The 22,858-nt window shown below is 45.2% G+C and overlaps 2 protein-coding genes across 3 annotated transcripts in view; one reads left to right on the forward strand and one right to left on the reverse strand.

Moving 5' to 3' along the window:
* Positions 1-22,858, forward strand: part of pcxb (pyruvate carboxylase b) — a 256,790-nt gene that overhangs the window by 145,793 nt on the left and 88,139 nt on the right. The window lies entirely within an intron of this gene.
* On the reverse strand, positions 31-19,125 carry LOC133950239 (leucine-rich repeat and fibronectin type-III domain-containing protein 4). The gene is made up of 6 exons (XM_062384496.1): positions 18,549-19,125; positions 18,258-18,420; positions 16,941-17,111; positions 15,012-15,173; positions 13,556-14,263; positions 31-3,350 (listed from the first exon to the last, which is right to left on the reverse strand). Exons 1-6 carry the CDS (start codon positions 19,123-19,125, stop codon positions 2,021-2,023), a joined length of 3,111 nt encoding a protein of 1,036 aa, XP_062240480.1. The 3' UTR covers positions 31-2,020.

The raw sequence follows: 22,858 nt of genomic DNA on the forward strand, positions 1-22,858 counted from the left end.
CACACACACAACACACAACTTACTCCCATGTGTCGATGAGTCTGTCTGTTTCATACGTGTAATTTTTATTATTTTGATCAAGTCCAGAGAACAATATTGACTTTGGCAAAATGAAAGAAAAACAGAAAGCAAACAACAGTAATGGTAAAAGTCCTTTTTCTTAATGTAGTTGGCTCTGTCTTGTAGCAACTGTTTGTTTGTGTCTGTATTTTGGGGTGTATGTGCTTGCCACTTTGTGCGTTTTTGTGCTATGTCATTGTGTTTGTGTGCTTTGTCAGTATCTTTGATCTTTATTTTATGCCTAGTAATATCAACATTTTGTTCTAATCTTGAGATTCCTTGTTTAGAAAAAAAACAAAAACATATTTTGTACTTGATCCTAACATCATTCCCCAGAAAACAGAAACACATGGTGCGACAAGTAACATCATTTTATATATATATATGTATACTATATATATGTACTTTTCAAGTTTTCTTTTTTTTCCATTTATAGATGATTTGAAGAGTCTCTGTTGTTTGTCCTTATGGATCATTCGTTCCAGTGTAGTTCTCCCATTGAAGAGTTTATATCGTCAGTGGCATCATGTTTTTTGAACTGGTTCCTTTCTGAAAACATTCAATGTTTGGATTTACCGTGAACCCATGTGGCACAAAAAAACCTGAAGTCACAATTTTTTTTTCTGAAATCGTTCTTTCCCATTAATGGTTGCTGCTTTCTGACCAAGCCTTGTTGCTGTGAATAGTGATTTGTTCTGGTGAAAATGCCCTTTTCACTTTTACATCACTTTTGCGTGTTGTTCACCTCGAATCTTACATTTTCAGACGTATTATTTTACAGCCATGTCCAGAGAGCTTGAAACAATTTTGAAGATGGATTGACTGGATTTCCCCTCACAAACATTCATAGACATGTGCGCACACAAATACACACACAGGCACACATACACACATCCTGTCCCTGATCCGTCAATGAATGCACACCTATGCATTCGTTAGCATTATTAATTAGTTTGGTCCTTAGTTGTGCTAGGTCCAATCTGATCTTGTCTGTCAGAAATGCACATGTGTACATGTTCCATCACACAGCTCTGCCTCTTCCGTTTTGTAATCCATATCGACTCCATTGTAATCCCGATGACTTTCTTTTTAATAATGTCTTTGCTCCCCTCGCTCTCCCCAGTCCATATCGATTGATCATGTCCAATGCACCCGGCGCTGTATTTATGCTCCCATAATCCACAGGCATGGCGAGCCAAAATCATTGTCCAGCCACAGAGGACACATAAAAGTCACATTCATTGTGTTTTGAAAAAGAGTTTCTAACTGGCCATCGGTGTTGAAGTCCAAAACCAAGATAACATATTACGTCTATGGAATCGCAATGTTTTCTTTTACTGCTGCATTTTTGTCAGAGGGAGGTAATTTGCCCAAATTTCAGAGCGTGTAGAAGTTCTTGATCCAGAGTAAACCCTCGTGGTGTTGTGAGTGCTGGGTCCCAGGAGAACTGAAGCGTTAACAGGAGTCTGGTTCTATTAGTTTAAAGACTTTACTGAAAAGCCACACTGAGCTCACACCATCGCTGTCTCTGCTATATAACCTTTATTTTGATGCTCTATCGATGTTTTCCCTTTGATTACGTCTCTCTCTTCACTCTCTCACATTGGCTCATCTCACAACTGTCACTGTCTCGACCTAGAGCTTTGTTTGTTTGTTACTATGTTCATTTTCTACCTCAATGTTAAATATCCCCTGCTACACTTTCTCCCACATTTTTCCTCCCGTCACTCTTCAGGTCAGCTATAGAGAACCTCTTAAAAATCTCAACCTCACTTCCATGTGCACTTCCCCGTCTCCTCTCCCCTTTTCCTGACTTCTCTCGAGTCAAATCAACCTTCTCTTCCTCAACTGCCATCATGTTCCCCCTGTCCTGCGTCCTTACTCTGCTCAAATAAAAACCCCGTTCAAACTGTCCTCTCGCAGAACCCTTTATCCCTCTTAACCTTTTGATTCTGATCCACTACACAACACTTTCCTCCAGTTCTTCAGCGTTCTTTCCGTCCTTTCCTCTCTCCTGCCCTCTCTCTTTTACACTCCCGGCCTTCCCAGTCGTGATCCCAGTGTTAGAGTTGGAGTTGGTGGTGTTGTACGCGTGGAGGTATCCTCGCTGGAGCTGGCAGCGTGCTCCAAAGCCCCCGCCAGATTCGCCCTCTTCGCTGGTCGTGGAAGAGGCCGTGCTCGCTGTTGAGGCGCAGTGCACCAGCATTCCGTGAAGCGACTGGCTCCGCCTCGTCCAGATGACGCTCAGTCGCTTGGCGTAACTAACAGCGCCGTAGCGCTTGGCCACCGTCGCCGCCGCGTCAGTTGCTAAGGCAACAGACGAGCCCATGTCCAGCGAGTGTCTGCGTTTGCTAACGGTCCCGCGTGCAGGACTCCGGAGGGATAGAGGGCTCTGATAAGCCTGTGAGGAGTTCCATTGGTCCCTGCCCTGGGGCATTATTCTCCAGTCCAACAGCTCCGAGTCTCTCAGAGGCGCAGCCAGAGAGAAACTGGCCCGAGTCGTCAGTTCTCGCTCCAGACGGGGTTGTGGGTGGCCCCTGGAGCGTGACTGACGGGGCAGGGTGGATGGGGGGGAAGGGGAGTAGTAGAGGGGAGTTCTGTCACTTTCAGGTGTGTAGGGCGGCGCCTTCTCCAGCTTCCTCTGCCTCACCACCAACGCCATTTCCCCTACTGCCCCTGCCGTCGTGGAAACGACCCCCCCAGCTGAAAGAAACTGCTCCAGGCTGACTTTAGGCTTGGGCCTGGGCTTTGGGGGGAGTTTTGGAGGCAGAGAAGAAGCAGAATCCGCTGCTTCTTTTTCCTTGTCCTTTTCCTTGTCCTTGTCCTTGTCCCCTCCTCTTTTGGAAGAAACACCATTGGGTAGGACCACCATCATCACGTCCCCCGAACCATTTGATTGGTAGCACCCGCCACCGTTCCCCCCTTTGTCCCCACCCCCTACGCTTCCACCTTGACAGCAGGCTCCTGCCTCCGTGTTGCCGCTGTGACATATCATGTGGTCGCCATGATTGCAAACGCGATGGCGGACCATGAGCACCACAGTGAAGACGAGTAAGGTGACCACAACAACACCGCCTACCAGGATGGTAAGTGTTCCGCCCAAAAAATGGGCTTGGAGAGAGCGGCATGCTGGGTAGACATCCTTGGTGGAGAACGTTGTGCAGCCCAGTACTTTTGTTGCTGCGAATGACGTGATTGTGTCATCAAAAATGGCCAGCACGCACAGGTTGTAGTCCACACCGGAGACCAGGTTCTTCAACAGGAACCGATCACTGGTCGAAGGCAGAATTCTAAAGAGAGAAAAAGAGAAGAGGTCAGTGGAATAAACAAGCCTGTTGCGCACCCGCTGTGAAGTGAAATGTAAAATATCTGCAGTAACTTCAAGTCATAGCCTGAATATTTGGCCTATTGTGGAACTAAGAGGCTTGAACGATGGAAATGAAGCAGCGGAAAGGAGGGGGGCTGAAAGGATGGCAAGAAATGGCGCAGGAGTGGATACTGCAGCAGGGGGAGAGAGGGAAAATGAGGCTATTGATGGAGAGCGCGCCCAGGGAACATGAAAAGAGAACTCTGTCTGCTCATTTGGAGTGCAGGGCTGTGTGTATGTGTGCATGCTCCTACTCCAATCCCTTCGAGAAGCAGAACTCAAGCCATTTTGTGGGACCTTGCATTGAAAAAAGAGGCCATCTTAGGTTCAACGGTTAGGGCTCGCCATACTGTAAAGACCAGGCAGCATTCTGATTAGAGAAGGGGAACGAGTGTCATCTCGAGCGAGGGCGTGTTCTGTCGTCTTTCAACTCCAAATGTGTGCCTGCGTGTGTCTAATGAGCAGGCACTTGCGTGGGGGTAATAAATAGCAGAGTGATTTGAATGTGTCCTCATTTCGAGCGCCCGAGCAGCTGTTGGAAGTAACAAACAGAAGATAGGTGAACCGTGGAGAGGCAGAGGGAGGCGAGGGAAAAACAACAATAAAAAGAGACGTGGTGATGAGAACGGAGGGGAACAGGTTCCACATGAGTTGCGTGTGCTCGTCAGTGCGCTTGTGGTTGTCTGTTTGTATTTACGACACGCTAGAGTACAAATCTGTGTGTGTTTGACATTAGTGGGTTGGTGTATGTGACCTGCGAGGGTAAAGTGTGTGTGTGTGGGAGACAGTAGCGCAGCTCAAGTGTCTTGTCGCTGATGGGTATGACTTTGCCCTCTTTTGTCCAACCCTCTTGTGTGGGCAATTGTGTGCGGTGTACTTTTTTGTTGCAGCCATGAATATTTTGTCGGCGATTTATTTTTCTTCTTCCCTCCTCTCCTGTATTTTTGTATTTTTCTGCTCTCAAAGCTCTCCTTCTTCACGCCACATCAAAGAGCTTATTTAGACTGTGTGTTGCCAACCATTGCAGCTCCTCTCACACTTATATAAATGCCATCTAGTGTGACTCAGACACTGGTGGACCCGCTGCAGAAGGTCCGTCACCTTAGTCTGCTTCCAATACATTCAAAATAAAGAGACGGAGGACAGCTGTGAATTGCGGTAAATAAGCTGTAAGAGAAGAAGCTTTCGAATTAAAATCAGACTAAATGTCAGCTCTCACAAACATACCACTGTTAGAGGAATAAGAAGTTGTGTGTTTTGAATAATGCGAGGAAACACAACAGTGGTTGAAGCAAGCCACAGACCCAACCTATTGACTTGAGTTATAGCACTGCAAAGAAGGGATATTGATCAATGGATTTCATTGATTTAACAGGAATTTAAGTCCAGAATAGCTATTGTACAGGTATCATTTTTGGGATTAAAAGATATGCAGCGAGTGGCAACACTGCCTTGGCAAGTGGCCTGGGGAGATGTGAATAGCGAGGATTGGCCCAGAACTGCCTCCAAACTAATTCCCAGCACAATATCACTCTGACTTGATAAGGAATTACAATGTACTCTCTGACACCCAGAGTCCCAGTACAACCCGAACGGACACATGGGGCGGCCTCATTAAAATCAGCCTTATCCTGAGGTCGTTAGGTCACTAAAGATTGCTTTCTAACGCTGTCGCGACTTCGCCAATTAAGTCATTCTCCGCGCTGGTGCAACTGTGGGGCCCAGGTGTGTGTCACCATGGCAAAGGCTCATTATTTTGCTAGTGAAAGCTACTCTTTATGTAATATCCACACACCAGATATATCCCGTATTCATCCTCCATGGGATCCTTTCCCAGAATAATGGTCATCTCCCTCTCTCTCTCTTTCAAAAAGTAAACACTGACATGGAAATTGTGTCGTTGGATCAGAGTGAATTCCAAACAACCATAAAAACATATCGGTAAAAAATATGCGACGGTTTAACAAGAAGAGTGTACCCGCTAAATCCCATTTGCCATAATGAGGCATGAAATGCTGCCATCCATTACTCTCTTTGCACGCATTCATTACTTTAAACGTCTCCTCCAACTGATGCCTGACTCGTAGAACTTCAAAACTGTCTCTGTGAAATGATGGACTCTGACAGCACGGCTGAAAACTTCAGAGCAATACATAAAATTGGGAAAGAAAGTAGGAAAATGGAGGTTTTTATATATTCCTGCAGCAAAGAGGGCGAGGCATCTTGAGAACCAGATTCAATTCAGCCAAATATCTCAGGATTGAAAACCGAAAATGAAGCTATCAAGAATTGCTCAGCAAGTCTAGTCGCAAGTGCATGGATGCTCAAATTAGATTGATCAGATGAAACATGCAAAAAGCTGCACTCCTAACTCTGCCGCAGCCTGAATAAAAACCCTTGGTCGTATCATTGGCTTATAAAAGGCCTGAAGAAATATTACGCCGGCGTTGCTTTATCCTGAGCTTTTATATGTGTCTGCATTTAATTGATAGATCTCGCAAAGGCGGAGAGTCTTGACCATCACCGTGGGGAGTTGTGCTCATAGCTTATATTTAGCCGGGGTTTCTGTTACTCTGATTCACTGTCATGTTAATGCAAGCCGGTTTCACATGTCATGTCTTTCCCCCTGCCACTCTGTGTCTCAGCATGATTAATATTGCAAAGACGTGCTTCATGGATTTGCTGCTTGAAAAGAAACTATGCTTCTTCCCTTTCTTCTTTCTCACATGGTTGATTTATGAATTTGTTTCTATGTGTTTGCATTAATATGAAACAACTGAATCCTTCTTTGTTTGTTGCTGTGATAAACTAGAATGACATCAATCTGTTCAATCGGTCTACCGTTGAGTCACACACACACACCTTGAGTGTATCCTTGAGTTATTATTCTAATCTTTTCCTTCAATACCCCTCCCTGTATTTACCCTGTCCTCCATTCTTCCCTCCCCAAGTCTGTCCTCCTTATTCTTTTTCATCCATCTTTTATGAACAGATTTCCATCTTTTTGCTGATCAGTCACTCCCACTTATCTCCCAATATCCTTTTCATTTTGTAATCAAGGGTCCTTTCTTCCTCTGTTGCCTAAATCTGCCGTGGTGCATCTTTTATGTTCGTCGTTCAACCTGTTTCTTGGCAGCTGGTATCATCTGATTTATTTTCCAGTTATTTTCATTCCTTCTGCTCCTCCTTTGTTTTTCTATCTCTTTCTCTCTCTCTCTCTCGGTCTCCTCTGCTCGTCGCTAATCCATAGCTGATTCTCACCGGGCTCCATACCTGACCTCCCAGCCTTCCTCTTTTTCACAGTCATTGTACTATGTCTCTATTAGCCAAAGCTATAACTGTGTACCACTCCTCAACATCCAAGGTCACTTCTCTTCTCTTCTTCATTTTATATTTCTCTTGCTCCCATTTCTCCCCCCCTCTCCCTATATCACCACCCGTCTCCACACCATTGCTCCGTCCCATATGAGATCATGAATTACCTCTCTAGTTGCTTTAGCCACGGTAGCTGCGACAGAAATAGTCAAATCCACTGAAATATACATGGAAGACCCGGTTGCATTCACAAACACATGCATGTTTTATAGGCTGATTCCCTACTACTCACTGCATTATGCAGGTTTAACAATATTTTTATGACTATTGTCACATGTACATGCAAATACACAGCATCATGCTTTGCGGACGCATCCTGGACACATGACATGATATTCACCTAAACCCTCAGTGATCCGCCGCCCTGAAACAAAGCAAATTGATTGATTGAACTGGTTTGGTCGAAGACGCTCAGGGTTATTGTCATCATCATCCCTGGATTCGCAGATCACGGCTTTGTTGTATGTGTACTAACATACAAAGATTATGTGTGTGTGTCTGTCTCCCTCTAATTATGGTTAAATCCTGCAATGGCGCTCACACACACAAACGCAAACACACACACACACAGATCCAGATGCAGAGAGAACGTGAAAGAGACAAGGGAGAGCTTTGTTCAAGCTGGTGACACAGAAACAGAGTAATTATTAGTACCCGGGAGCGAGTGGGGGAGAACGGAAATAGAACGAGGGATAGCAGAGGGGATAAAGGAGTAGTAGAATTATGTCCCCCTTTCCCCATCTTTCTTCCCCCCTCTTCCCCTCTTGTTCTCTTGCTGCATTGTTTCATCCCATCTTTTTTCCCTCTCTCTCTATCCACGCCGCCGAGTCTGGTGGTCTGACACCAGACAAGATTGGGCACAGAGAGTGAGAGCGGGTGAGGAGACAGACGAGGAGGAACAACAACGCAATTAACTCTTCCTCTGGCTGACATCTACACTGCCCTTGTTTCCCTTTTACCCATGTCATGTCCTCTCTTCGCTTACCCTTCCCTCCATTTCTGGATCCTGATTCGTCGGACTCCTTACTGTCTTGTTGGCTGTCGCCCTCGATTTGGCCCGATCTCTTCTTCTGTTTTCCTTGATCTGTCTTTCTGTCAGTCTCTTTATTTCCCTCCCTCCATTCTGGACTTTGTTTCATCCCTCCTTCTCTCTTTTTGCTTTCCTTAATCTATCCCTCTCATTCAGCTCTCTCTCTCTCTCTCTCTCTCTCGTTTGGCCTGGTTTTCTTTCTCTGCCTCATTCAGTTGTTTTCTCTCTCATTTCCATCCCTTCTCATGTCCTCTTTCTTCTCCCCGAGTATTGGTCTCTTGCCAACATTTCTCCCCACTTTCCCTTAATTATACGCTAAACACATTATGAAAGGAAGTAGGACTTGGTCCTTTCTACTTCCTGTAATCACTTCCTCCCTTCCTTTGACCTTACAGCATAATGTAAGTTGACATATGTATTGAATGCTGACCCCTTATCTTTTCCTTCCTTCCCCTGCCGCTGATGTGAGTTGACACATGTATTGACACAGTAGTTGAACACTTAATTACCTGCTCCCCGGGGGCAAAACTCTACTTTTGTCCCTCAGAGTCATCCCTCCCTTCTTTCCTTTCTTCTCTCCATCCCCACAGTCCTCAAGTCTTTGGTATTCTCTTCCTAGCTCCCACTTTCCTCCTCCCTGCCCTGCTGTTATATCTCTCCTTACATCCTTATCTATCCCGGCCTCAGCAGATGCACTTATCTTGTTTCTTGTTTGATTTCTTGTATTAGTTACCAGACTCATGCCAGACTAAAAGAAGCTGCTGGTATCATTTCCCCCCAGCAATATCATATTGTACAAAACATGACAGAAAAATGAAAGCCTCTCTGGATTTTTGATTCCTACAGTAAAAGAAAAGAGTTCATACAGTGAACCACAGTGTTTTTAGATTTATTTATATATTGGTTCAGTGCTCTGTCGAATACGCTTCATAATTAGTGTCAGTAAATGTGTGGTATTGCCATACCACACATTCCCAGGCTCTACACATATCCTTTCATTTCAGTGACACACAACCCATGTTGTCATCCGTCTTTGTCTCAGCACGCTGCTTTCGACTGTAAAACTCTCACCCCTTCCCTTTTCATCTGTACGTCCCTTTACTGTGGCTCCACTTTTATTATAATTCTCATTATTTTTCTCAAACTCTGCATGATTCTCTTTCCAACATCCTCCTCTCTTTGTCCCTGTGCGATTGTTCCAGGTCCCATTAAACTCGCTGCCAAACGGGACTCTTTGAGTACCCAGCAGGAAGGTTGCTCCTGTTGTGACTGGAGCGGAATTGTGAAATTTGTCAAAGCTCTTGCACTCCTGCCGCCTGCACACGCTAATACGAAACTTGGCTCTGTCATGTACAAAATGCCCCCACTGGCGTACCTTGAGCGGCGGTGATTCATAAAGCAACTTCTACCCCAACAGATTGCAAGTGTTTTGTTTTGAAACTGCACAATAGAAAGCAACAAACTACATCTTATATAACTTAAACATTCTCAATAATGTATTTCGCTTTTTGCTATGCGCACAGGGTTTGGACTCAATAGCACCTTCACCGTACAATGTAACACAATTCCATTGAAACAGCTCTGCAACACATATTGTGGTGTGATCTTATGTGCTATTGACTTCGTGTCCGATGGTTTTTGAGGCTGCCAGAGAGGTGATAATGCAACTTGTCTACCATCTATATGCACATAGATGATGGGCTTTGTTCACGGATCTTCTGTGGAGGCTCAGGCCTGCATGGTGCGGTAAACGAGAAATTCTTGCACAAAATTGGATTTTTGCTGAAAAGGCGAGGCAGTTTTTCTAACAGATGGTACCGCAGAGGTCGCTGTACAAATAGTGCCTCATTAATATGGAGGGGCATTCTTTCTCCTTTTCTTTGTCCTTCAGACACGCGCATGTGGGCATGGACAAACATGCCAGTTTGGTCAGTTCCCACATTCACCCAGCAACTCGGAAAATACATGGTTATTTGAGAAATTGTAGAATGCCTGAACGCCATTTAACAAGTGGATTTGTAACATTGAGGCAATGCTCTAGGAGGAAGAATGAAGTGGAGTTGGCGTCAGAGCGGTAAGGGTCGCGGGGGGGGGGGGGGGGGCAGTTGATGCCACATGGATGACATCCCACCTGGCGCTGTCACAGACGCCATCAGAATTAGACGAGCTTTGCTAAAATGAAAGCCGGGGTCATCTCACATGTGACTGACCTTAAACATGATTGAAATCAGCAGCTACACAATTTGCTCTGCTGCTCTTAAACCAGTATAAACACTAAACACCAGTGTCTAACTATGTTGCTCACTTTTAGTCAGTGAGACTTTTAGTCAGTGAGACTCTCTTGCATTCCGTTGTACCCTGTAACCCTCCTCAGGTCAGTTCATTAGGGCAGGTATCTTTTCTCCACCTGCCAAATACACTTAAAGCAGCTGCAACAAACCCAACGATATTCATACAAATTCCTGAGAGAGAGAATAAAATCAGACTCCTGCATTCTCTCCTTTGGAATTCATAAGCAAGACTCCCTATGGCCGATGCTTTCCCCTCTCAGACTTTCTGGGTGGTTTGATTTTTGGCTGGTGCGTTTGGCAACATGATAGAAATCTGTTCTGGAAAAAACCCTGCCTGCATAGTGGCTATGCCTCCTTTTCAAATGCTATCCCCTGCCATTTCCCCTTTATCTGTCCTCTGGGACAGATTTCCCCGCCTTCCTTCCTCAGACCCCTCACACTTCTCGTTCTCCTCTCTGAGCCTTTTTCTCTTTTTGTATTTCGGCTTCCAGTGAGAGAGTTTGTAACTCACGTTCAGGATAACCACAGCATCTCTATCTCTCCTTTGAGACAGCTATCCCCACCCTTCTGTTTCGACGGCGGTGAGATTTGTTTGGTTAAGTCAAGCTTCAGATCAGTTTCCACCCCTCTCCCCCCTTTTTTTTCTCCTTCTCTTTGTCTCTGGCAGCATTCGGGCTGCAAAGCCAAGCCTCCACCTCTGCTGATGCGGCCTTTTCTTTATCTGGAAGTTTGTACCCCCAGAGAAGGGCATTTTACCAGCTTGCCCTATTTGTTGTTGAGCGCAAGATTTAGCCATGTGGGCAGCAGGGATTTCAAGTTACACGAGAAACAGCTGTTCAGTTTAATGCATAACCTTGCGACGAATACTGCCTGCGTCATTCTCTGGTTTTCAGGTTCTTTTGCAACTTTGAATGATTAGTTCAAGCATCCTTGTTTAGTTTCCCTCTCTGAAATTAAAGATGCATCATATGCTATAAGCCAAACCAGTGTTTACTTGATAGCGTTAAGAAGCCATGCGGTTTCCCTATCATTAGAATAGTTTCCGGAGAGGAGGCAATGCAACAGCGAGGGAGCTCAGATCGCACTCATTCAATTCGATCATTTAATTAGTTCTCTGTGTGTAATTGCCACAGACTTGTCAAGGGACTGTACAGAATCTGCACTCATCAGGTTTGATGTGGCGTTTCAATGGGCCACCTCCTCACCTCCATCCTATCATCCACCATCTCTCTGGGTGGGCTGCCTGCACTTGTTGCGTTCACCGTGCTTCCTCGTGTCCGTTTTCCTCTTCCTCCCCCTCCCTTGGGACTTCCTTTTTGTTTATTGTATCAAAGGACTTCCAATTGCTTGTTTTCCCAAAATGCTTAGACTTTATCACCTATTACCTTTTTTTCTTTCATCACATTAGTCCTTGCAGCTACCACGCTCTCCCTTTTTCTTTGATACCTAGGTGTATTTCTGTTGTGTACACACATTTTCCCCCTCTATATTGCTGTGATGCATTTAAATACCTCCTCCATCTCTCTCTCTCTCTCTCTCTCTCTCTCTCTCTGTCTCTCTCTCTCTCTCTGCACCCCTTGTTTCCTTGCTTTTTCCCTTGAGAACTATTTTGGCCAACCCTCCTTCTCCTCCTCACTGTCTGTCTCTCTCCGTTCATTCATCCTGCTTTCATCTTAATCTCTCCCATGGCGATTTGGGTAGAAGAACCCATCTCCCATCTTTCCCCTGCTTCCTCCATCCCTCTTCCACACCTACTGAAAATCTGTTAGGCCCTCGTTCCCATCGTCAAATTCACCCGTTTGTCATCCATCACTCAAACTATTAGTTTCTGCTCCCCATCCATCATTTTTGTCTTTTCACCCTTGGCTGCCGTTTTCTGTTCTTTCCCTGAATCCTTCTGATTATAGCCAGAACTCTTCACTTTTTCAATCTTTCCTTCTCTCTGTCTTCACTGTTCTCTACCTGTCACATACTTAGCTCCCTTTCCCATTATCACTTGCAGCTTTCCACCATCTTAATAATACCATAACCAAAATCACACATTCAAGCCCACCTCAGTGCAGAAAACAGACCCACAGATAATGCAGACCTCTCCTCGTCTTATCCCATCTCACTCTCCCTGTTGTGTTTTGCAACAACCCCACACACGTTTCATCAGCCTCTGGTTGTAAACACAGAGGCAGTAAATTCTGAATGCATGCAGGCATAATTTATGTGCAGTGCAGTGGTATTGCTGGAGCGTTAGCATTAGTAAGCCGAAAAATCTGAGACACGACCTCATATTGTACAAGACAAGACTCCTGTCCTGAGTCGATTCATCTGATTTCTTCGTGTTTGACTCATTCCCTCCATTTCCATTCTTTTCAAGTCAGACCAAACATCCCAGCCAACGTTTTCTGGTGATACTGAAATTGTTAATTTAAGGGTATCACAGATTCACAGCGTGAGCACAAAAAATGTGATTTGTCGCTTTTCATGTCAACTTTTAGTTTTTATTTCTTCCTATCTTTTGGCTCTACACTTCTTCTCTTCTTTTGCCCAAAACATTGGCTCACAGTGAGGGAAAAGGAACTTATGAGCAAAGATTGGCAGCTCTTACAAAGACTTTCTCAGGAACGCCTGCTAGATGCTCACCTCGTTTTCTTCCACAACTATAGCATAAACGTACGAGGCGGGGCGTGGCAGAGGTCTCCTTAAATAATTTGTAGGGACAAGACAAATGTTGCAGCCCTCAGCCTCAAATTTGCTCTTTATAAATGTTTGATTATTTTCACTGGCTCTAGGAGCATGCTGGGTAAACACGGACGCCCAGGAGATCTCACTTTAAATAGAAAATGACATGGCTCACTGAAGATTTAAATGTTAGTCCAAATTAAAAATGACACATCCCATCAAGTTCCTGTGTTGCTTCAGCAAACCGCTCATTAATCGTGGCATGGATAAGTCAATAAATATAGCTGTGGATATATTTATACACTTAGAGTCAGACACTATAAACCTGCCTTTGGATGTTATATGTAGCAAATCTCAAATCTCTCCTCACTCTAAATCCCCTTTATTCCGTCAATGTTTATCCACTTGTCCTCCCATTCTACTCTCCTTCTTATGCCCCGACTCCTCATCTGTTGGGTTTTTTGTGTCATACAGTGATGGAGAAAAATTATTGAGTCCCTTCCCCCCTCTACCCCTTCATCTATCTCCCCTTGATCCATCCCTTGAGCGAGCCTAAGGATGAGCATGTGCACGACTGAAGTGTCATTCTCTTTCTGCATGAAAACAGGGATGAAGAGACTGACTGATACACGAGAAGCTGTAAGACATCAACCAGTCGGCCTGTCTGTGTGCAACCTCAGCGATTGTATAAATATGTTTTCAGATGTAGAATGGCAGACATTTTTTCACAGTGAGTGTTTTACAGAGAGTTGCACTGACCTGTAGACGAGGGTATCGTCGGCGGTGCAGTTGTACTGTATCTGATACATCCAGACCACGTAAGCTGCAGACAAACTCCCCAAATCCCATCGAACCTGAGCCGAGGTGGACGTAACTCCTATTACTCCAACCATCCTCAGTTCCTCCTCCTCGCTGTCGTCCTCTTCCAAGCTCCTTCCATCAGCTCTCTCTCCTTCAACGGCCCTGCCGCTGTCACCTTCTCCATCCTCCCCTCCACCTCTTCTTCCTTGATCCACCTCTCCTCCACGTCCATTGTTAATCCCTCCATTTTTCCCTGTACTGATATCCGAGGATCCTGGATCAGTACGTAAAATCCCATTTGTCACGTTCCTGTTGGTCTTGGTGTTGACGTTGTTATTCCCTGTGTGAGGCAAGGGGATTATTTTCAGTTCCACAGTTGCAGTGGCTTCACCTGCTGCATTTATTGCGATACACGTGTACGCTCCGTCATCCCGGGCAACCGTTACTAACATATCCAAGGTCCCGTTACTGAAGGAGCTGGTCCGGGATGAGTTGGCAATAATGCGGTCATCTGGGGAAACCCAGTGGACGACTGGCTCAGGGTCGCCAATGGAACGGCACTTGAGTGTGGCTCGCTGGCCCTCCAAGACCCACAGCTTGTGGGTGTGACGGGTGATGAGAGGCGGTTCGCAAGTGAACTCCTCTTCAGGAATTGACCAGAAGTACCTGAGGGATGAAGGGAGGGAGAGAGATGAAGCCAATGAGAAAGAAAGGGAGAGTAGATTCCCCCTTTTACTTGTTTTTATCTCTAATCTGGTTTTGTCACATTAATGTGGGAGATAAAATGTATTTATGTACAATTTGCCATCAATATATCAATGTAATGTTTAAGTTCAGTGACGCACCCCAGTCTGAACAATTTCCCCTTACTACTCTGTGGAAAAACAACACTAAGCAAAAAGTATTTAACGGTGACAGCGATGACAGATGAGCATAGCAGAAGCTAATTTTCCTTTTCTTTCCACTGCATACGTTTTACTAGAGGGTTACACCAGACACATTCTGGGAGAGAGAAACTGTGATAGTCTGAAGTGTCAGAATAATTGCTCCAGATACTGTGTATCACAGCCCAGTTTGAAACTTCAGTCCTTACAGCCTATCTGTCTGTAGTTCAACCTCCACTTTTATTCTTACAAACGTCATGATCCAAGTACGGTGACATAAAATGGAATCGGAAAATTGGATCTGTGCTAAAGCAGAGCTCGAGGAAAAAGTCTGACGAGTATAAAGTGAGGCAACATGGACGGATGCTTTTCAGTTTGACTCGACACTTCGTTTAGGCTTTCAAATGATACCTTTGCTCCTCCTCACATTGAAGAAGGATAAACTTACTAAGCGGATTAGGATCAACAGTTGATTCTAAGACTTAGTGGATCAGACAGCGACAATCCATTGATAGATTGATAGCGTTTACCTTCCAGCCAAGTGAGGAGGTGTGGCACACGTCTCCATGTCGTCCCCTCGGATCAGCCGCCGCAACCACAGCAGCTCGCAGTTGCAGTGCAGCGGGTTGCCCCCGAAGTTCAGACTCATGACAGCGTTGTAGGGGGTGGGACTTATTGCACCGGTCTGAGACCTGAAGAGGACGAGAGATAAGGGATCAGATCACTCGCACAATCTTGTAGATCCTATCAATTTTCAACTTCCTCTTTTAAAAAAAAAATATGCCCTCGTCAGGATTTGGGTTTTTTGTCATGTTTTTAACTGTTTTGTGAAGTTGGCTCAATTTCCTCCCTTTTTTGGTTAAACTGTGAAGGAAATTATTTTTTATATTGATATGTTATAAGAGATTCAAGATGCAAATTACAACCGGAATAAATTAACCACTCAAACACCTGTAGTGTTCTGCGCTAAGGCACATTGTCGTGACAGTAGAAAAATAGGTTGGAAACAATAGCATAACACAGTTATATATATATATGTGTGTGTGGTTATAAACAGTATATATGGGATTTATTCTTTGACATATTGCCTGTAGTGAAGTAAGCCATTTTCTTGGAGAGCATCAACTGATAGGGAGACAGTGAGAGAAGCACAGGTGGGTAAATTTAAATGGCAGCATTTCCATAAAGCTCTCTGCAGTGAGGAACAAAAAAAAATAAGATGGAAAGCACAAGTAATCTCGAGTAAAGAACAGCCTTCTCAAAAAGCTGCTCATGGAAGCAATCATGTTTGACTTTAAATTTGAATTTTTTTGTGGCGTTTGCAAAACTAAGTTTATGAAAGTATACTTTTATGATAATTTGACCCTAAATTTTAACTTGTTCCTGACGGCGGGCCGACAGAAAAACACGTCTCTCTTTATTACAGCTGCTCACGGTTTGTCATATAGTGCTACTATAAGCTTTTAACATGAATTACATTCAGGAGACGAGTCAGAAACCATGCAACACATCAGCTTAGTGGAAAGCGGTACTATTTTACCTTTTACTGAGCAGCCGAAGCCTGTGTGGCTACAAGTGCTCATTAATTCTGTCGGCCTTAGAGTCTGAGTGGTTAAGTGGTTTTCATGTACATAAAACAAAACCTATCAATAGCTTGACTGGAGCTTTGGCTGTGTCCTTCTCACTGAACTAAACCACAGCCGGACGGTGGGAATCCTTCATGATCACCAGCATTCTGAACACGAGCTGTTGTTGTGACAAGGGCGGCCAACTCTGGTTATATTTCTAGATGAACAGCTTTTTCTAAACTTTAATGTCTATGTAACTGATCTACATTTTGGCATTGGAGTCTGATTCCAGCTGTTAAGCCACTTTGAGATTCTTCCTATTAAAAGTCAGTTTACTATGAAAATGATTTAAAGTCATCATAAGATAAAATGATTGCATACAGTTTTGCGATTAAGCCAAACCAACCACGGCTGTTCCATGAGGTTACCTGCTTGATTTGTATTATAGCAAGACACTAGGCACACCACTACTGCTGGTAGACCCCACATGTTTGTCGGTATAACATGACAGCTGGAGAGGCGCTATGCCAGGAGATTTCCCCATGGGTTATATCAAAAGGTAGGGACAGGACCTATATGGCCGTCCAGCTTGGGGGATTTGTTGGAATTAAAATGAGGATAATTGCGACTTGATATCTACCTCCACACCTGCCGTCTTTGAGGCTCACCAAGGTGCATGAATACTGTACACAGGGATAGTGAAATGGTAAACAAATATTGAATGGGGTGAGTCAAAATGGAGCAGAGTGTCTGTGGGCCGGTGCTGTTGACCTGTGTCTCAGTGCCAGAGCGCCCCTGTTAAAAACTACTCTATGCTGATGTCTTATGCCGAATAGCTATTACACTCAGCCACTTCTAAGAGGAGCAGAAAAGCTCTTCCAGAAAAGCTACCTTGCAAAGAACGGATCAGGGGGCAGGGTGCGGAGCCGGTTGGAGGTCATATCCAGTCTCGCAAGCTTGTACAGCTCTCCGAAGACTCCTTCCGCTATGTGGTCTATCAGGTTGTGGTCCAAGTTCAAAGTGTGCAGGCTGGCCATGTTCTGAATGGACTCCCATGGTACCCTAAGAGCATTAACACAGAGAAGCATTAGTATTAGTGACAAACTCAAGGAGTTAATACATTTTGTGCATAGATTACTCCTCTGTTCTTGTTTAGGAGACGGATGTGATGGATAGATGAGTTCATTATATTGTGTCATAGTTAAAACTACATTATGTCAATGCTTCATCTGAATAACAATGTAGTGCTCTGTAGTGAGCACAGAGAAAAGCACTATTTCACATGATCATATATCACACATTATAAGTTGATTTTAAAGTTCAGTTGTGAAAATGAGCAAACTCTTTTAAATCAGCCAAGAGCAGAAGGTGTGTATCTTTGCATATACAGTAGAAATGTTTGTGAGGAGGGAAGAGTCAAGTGAAATATTACATTATTAAATTAATCTTAAAATAAGGCCTGGATACATAACATGAGACTAATTTGAGCCCATTTAACGATTTTGCGTTTGTTAAATCTACTGAGTATAGGATAACACGGGGCCGGCAGGAGTTTTGATGGTATGTTTCATTAAACCTCTCTTCCTATGGCGGGGTGGAGGTTGGAGAGAGGCCAGAGAGCTCCTGTAGAGGAAACACATTAAACCTTTTAATGAGAGCTGACAGCCAAAAGCTGCCGAATTCATCAACGCAATGGGACTCTGTGAAGAGAAGAATAGGGCATTGATGGAGAATCTACTCATTGTTCTGAGTTATTAAGTGTCTTCATTGTCCTCTATTTAGATGAGAGGAGTTCTAGACAGTATGAGCGAAATAGAAGAGCTATGGTGATACTCTAGTGTATCGAAGGAGTGAGCTTAGGTGAGCCCTCATCAAACCTTGACAGAAACCAAGTCAAAGAAAATAAGGGCTTCATCAAAACTGATTCACTCTCAGTTTCTTGAACTCTGAGTGCTCTTCTCACAGCCTCAGCAGTTTGAGCAGGTTTCTCTTCATTGTGTCTGCTGACTCCTGCAAGACATTTCCACTGCGCCTTGAAGTTTTGGGAGCTGAACTGTGCTCCGGCCGCATACACTAGAGATTCAGACCTAAGCACAGGTGACTCAGGAGTATTAAAGTAAGTTCCCTTTTACAAAGCAGAACAGATTAGGATGAGTGAAGGGGCGATGCAAGGTGTGCTGCTGATCACGACAGAGGCGAAGTGCTTACCTCGGGAGGTTATTGTAGGACATGTCCAGGTCCTCCAGCGTGAGCAAGAAGTCATCAAACGCCTGGACAGAGACTTTGATCAGCTGGTTGTTGTTGATGATTAAATGTTGCAGATTATCCAAACCTGCGAGGTCCCTGGGTCCCAGTATGGTCAAGCGATTACCTAGATAGACCAATAAAACTATTCAGTATTTTATTTCTGTTGCAACTTTTGCCAGTTTATTCAACATACACATTGAGTTAAGTTCAGGACGTCAATGAGCCTAGAACGCAACTACTGCTCCAGCTCACCATCCAAGTGCAGGGAACGCAAACTCTCCAGGTCCGCAAAGGCCATCGGTCGAATCAGGTGGATGGTGTTCCTCGACAGAGTCAAATCCACCAATCCGCTCATGTTGACAAAGTCGGTCTCGCCCACCTCTGTGATGAAGTTGTCCGCCAGTCGCAGCTCTACGGTGCGCCGGTCAACGTGTGGTGGGACAAACAGGAGGCCCTTGTCTGCACAGAGCGTGCTGAGCGACTCCGAGAGGTTCCGACACACGCAGTGGAAGGGACAGGCTGAGACCGAGCCCCACGTCTCCCCTGCTCCAATCAGAGACGGCAGCAGGCAGCATGTGACTAGAGTCAGCAGATGGAACGCCGGGAAAGGGACTGCGCCGAGAATGGCTCTTTTCGTGGCCCTGGGACAAGCGCAGTGGAGAAGGCGGGATGATGAGGGCAAAGATAAGTCGTGGAGAAGTGAGAGAGAGAGGATGAATGGGGGAAAGAGGGAAGGAGAAGTGGAAGGCTCTGCCCTTTGTTCAGGGTGGGTGTGTGAGTGGGGTAGGTGTTTTTGTCTGCAGGGATTGAGGGGTGGGGGGACAGGCATGGTAGAACGCCTGGCTATCCACAGACCTGGAGAGAGAGGAAGAGAGAAAAAGAGCAAAATTGGTTTTCAGTCTTGTTGATTGGTCAGACATTGTTCTCTGAGAGATGTCTGTGTGTTTCCTGTCATCCACCTACTCTGGCTAGTCAGAGCTGGAACCAGAGCCTGCTCTGCCCACATGCCAACTTGTGTCTACCAAGGCCTTCTCTCAAATGAGCACCACTCTACACTAATGCCCATTCTGGAAAAAATCCATATTGAAAAATTCTCGATGTCCCTGCAGACCAGGCTCTCTTGCTGTACCTCTTACATACTGTTATCACACTTTAACCAAAAGTGGCCTGTATACCTCTTCACCATCACATCTCATTGCCTAGCAACAACATCCCAAAAGACTGAAAAACAGCCAGTCCCCATAGCTACTGTTACCTAGAAACCTGTGAGAGCGGATTTGTGTTATATCATAGGACCCTTCTTAAGACTGTGTGTGTCAGGGTTTCAAAATTGGGTCACCGGCATGTCAGCCCCGTTTCCACAGCAAGACTCAAGTCGGGCAATGTAGGTCTCAGTGGGCTTAGCGGAGCACAACATGAAGATGGTCCCATTGTAATCTCAGACACACCGAAAATCTCCCAGTAAACACAGGCTCTGTGACACGTACGTCCCTGAACACAGCCGCGGCCGCGACCAGGTACAGAGATGAGTCACCGCCACTGATTGGCATGCAAAAATAGTTGTCATAGCAACTGTAACCCGGACACAGAGAGTGACAGTGGGTGTTGATAACAGTCGCAGCCACGGTGACAAGAGCGTGGAGACGGGATGAGGCGGTGAGTCAGCGGCAGATGAGGAGAAACTACGTAGTCAGAGGAAGACAGGTGGTTTTTTTACGCGTAGCAATCTGGAGACTTGTGAAAGCGAAGTAGTGGCATGAGCCCGGTGATAATGAAGTGATGCGCAATGTGTAACAACTACACCTAAACTTAAATTTGGTGTCTCCATAGTGTCCACCATAAGCGCTGGATTTCCTCTGCCTAAGTGAAACTGGAAGAGGGTTCGGCTCCTGATTCCAACATTGAAGAAGCTTCGGAAATTAAAGCACCGGGGTTTCCAGTCACATTCGGCATTCTCCTGCTCACTACTCAATTAGCTTTGGTCTACTTCCAAAATGTGAGCTGGATATTAGTCTGGCCTACAATGTCCCGTCTTTGAACCTGCCGGTCTTCACTGAAGAGATAAAGAAGTGATGATACATTTTATCTCGGGCTCCGACATGCCCTCAGAGTTAAAGCCAAGAGAAGGAGGGAAATAAGCTGTATCCGTTTTGAGATGACGGGAACAGATTACATATGGATTACTTATGGCTCCGGTGAATTGCACCATTAATTCCTTAATGTCATGCATTTCCTTTTTGAAACAGGATGTTTGGGTGGAACATAAAACCAATGGGCTATTAGTTAAGGAGAGAAATGCAGTTTAATTTGATAGATTGGGCCGAAAGACAGGTGCAGGTCCATTCATGGAGGCTTAAGGCAACAGTGTCTGAAATTTGAAGCCACCACTTTCTTTATTAGCGTTACTTAATCCAAAATACCTAAAAACTAAGGATGGCAAGTTATTTCTGAAATCTCTCATTTGTTGAAAACCTCTTCACGTCCCGACAGCCATCAATAAATAAAGTTGTCTGGAAAAAGAAGCAGTGTCCGAGGCACTCACTGGACTGTAAAGAAACACAACCTATCATTTCTATCCAACTGTGATTGACAGAAGCTGGAGAGACATACACCTCTGCATTAGAGACCATGGACAGAAGTCAGCAAGCGAAAAAGTCGCCGTCTTGTCTGTCATTGTGCGCTAATGGGTTTTTGGGGGCGTAGCTGCAATGAGAGAGCCAATGGGATCGGCTGGGGTGTAGCGTTGACATATTTTCAAAGTGAAGCCTGCCGTTTCAAGCTTTTCTAGGACTTCCAACTCGCGAGCTGTTCTCTCCTCACTCCCCTTTTCAAGCCAACACACACCCTATTGGCATTAGTTTCAAAATTTCGAAACATAGCTTTGCAGCAGACGAAAAGAGGAAGTCCTTGTGGAGGCGTGCATACCTAAATGTGAAAACGCCACCTAGAACGTATAAATGTCTCTTCTGGGCTGGTCCCTGAAAAGTCCTCGCATCCACCGTTGTTGTAGAGCGAGAACAGCTCATCAGTCCTGGCTCCACCGGCTTACCCCTGTACTTTGCTAATGCTCGCTGCTCAGACAGCTCGCCCTACCCGCAGCACGCTGAATGTCAATACATTTACGCGCTCCCCTGTTGCGCTCCACTCCTTCATTCGACCTTTATGTTTGCTCCACTCCTCACTTCCATCGTTCGTTTCCCCCTCTCACTGCTTTCTCACTCTCCTAATAACTTGCTCTCCTCATCCATGGCGGATTTTCTTTCCCCTCGCCCTTAATCTTCACCTCCTTTCTCTCTGCGATCGCCTCCTCGTCCTTCTGCTTGTGTCACGTCAATCCACACCTTCGCCCTCCCCTTGCGGCGCGGCACTTAGCTCCCTCTCCTCCTCATCCTCTGATTCTTTGTTTCCTCGCCCTCCGTGCTCCCTCACTGCAGTGCTCCTCCCTGTGTTTTCTACCTCTCTCCATCCCTGCTCACCTTCCGTCTTATAAACCTGTGCGCCTCTGGCTGCTCTGTAAATTTCCGCATTTTCTTTCTTTATGTCTCATTCCCTCTCTTTCTTTCTCTCCATCATGTCTGCCCTTGAGGCAACCTCAGTACGACAATGTTATCAGTCACAGCTCTACCTCGCCACCGTCTCTCCTTTTTCCCCTCCTCCGCCTCCTGTCTTTTTGTCTTGTCTCTCTATCGCAGGCTGAGTCTGTTGCCCTCCGTATCTCCTTCCCTTTTCTGCTCCTCCTTTTTTCTCTCTCTGTCTCTCTCACACAGACACACACAGATTTGGCTCCCTCTGTCTCAAATACCTTTACTCCTTGCTTTTCCTTTCCTCCCTCACCTCCTTCATTCATCAAACTTTCTGCCCCATCCTTCCTCCCCATCTGCTTCATCTCTTGATTTTTTTCTTTTTTTCCCCTTATGCCTTCATTTTTCTCTTACCACTTCTTCACTACTTCTCCTCCTCATATCATTTTTAACGTCCTTGAAATCTTTCTCCTTCCACCTCGGCATCTCCCTCTCCCCTTAATCTCCTGCTCTTCCTCTATTAGGGAGCAGATCTCATTTGCAGCTCAAGCAGTGCAGAATTGAAGCTTTCTCACACACTCACACACTCACACACTCACACACTCACACACGCACACACGCACACACGCACACACACACACACACACACAAAGTCGGGTGTAACCAATCTATCCACTTACTGATCGATCTGACCCATAAAGCTGGATAACACCCTATCCCATTCGTTAACACCCCTCCTCTTGCCCTTTCTATTCCTCTCAACATCGTCTTATGTACCCTGCTGCATGTTCTTTATGCCCTATCCCATTTATTGGGGATATTTCATACTGCTTTTAAATCCTGAATTTATCTTAACCTGCCTCTTATGGCCTGTTTCTTGTGTTGCTGCCACAGTAGAATTGCATGGCTGCAGATCAATAAAGTTTTATCTTACACACTGTAACAATGCAGCATAGGTGCAGTACAGTGTGTGTCGGTATCTGAATGTGTGTGTGTATTTATAGGTATTTGACTGCACAGGGTACACACATACAGGCAACA

Source organism: Platichthys flesus, chromosome 24 (assembly GCF_949316205.1).
Source record: "Platichthys flesus chromosome 24, fPlaFle2.1, whole genome shotgun sequence".
NCBI lineage: Eukaryota > Metazoa > Chordata > Actinopteri > Pleuronectiformes > Pleuronectidae > Platichthys > Platichthys flesus.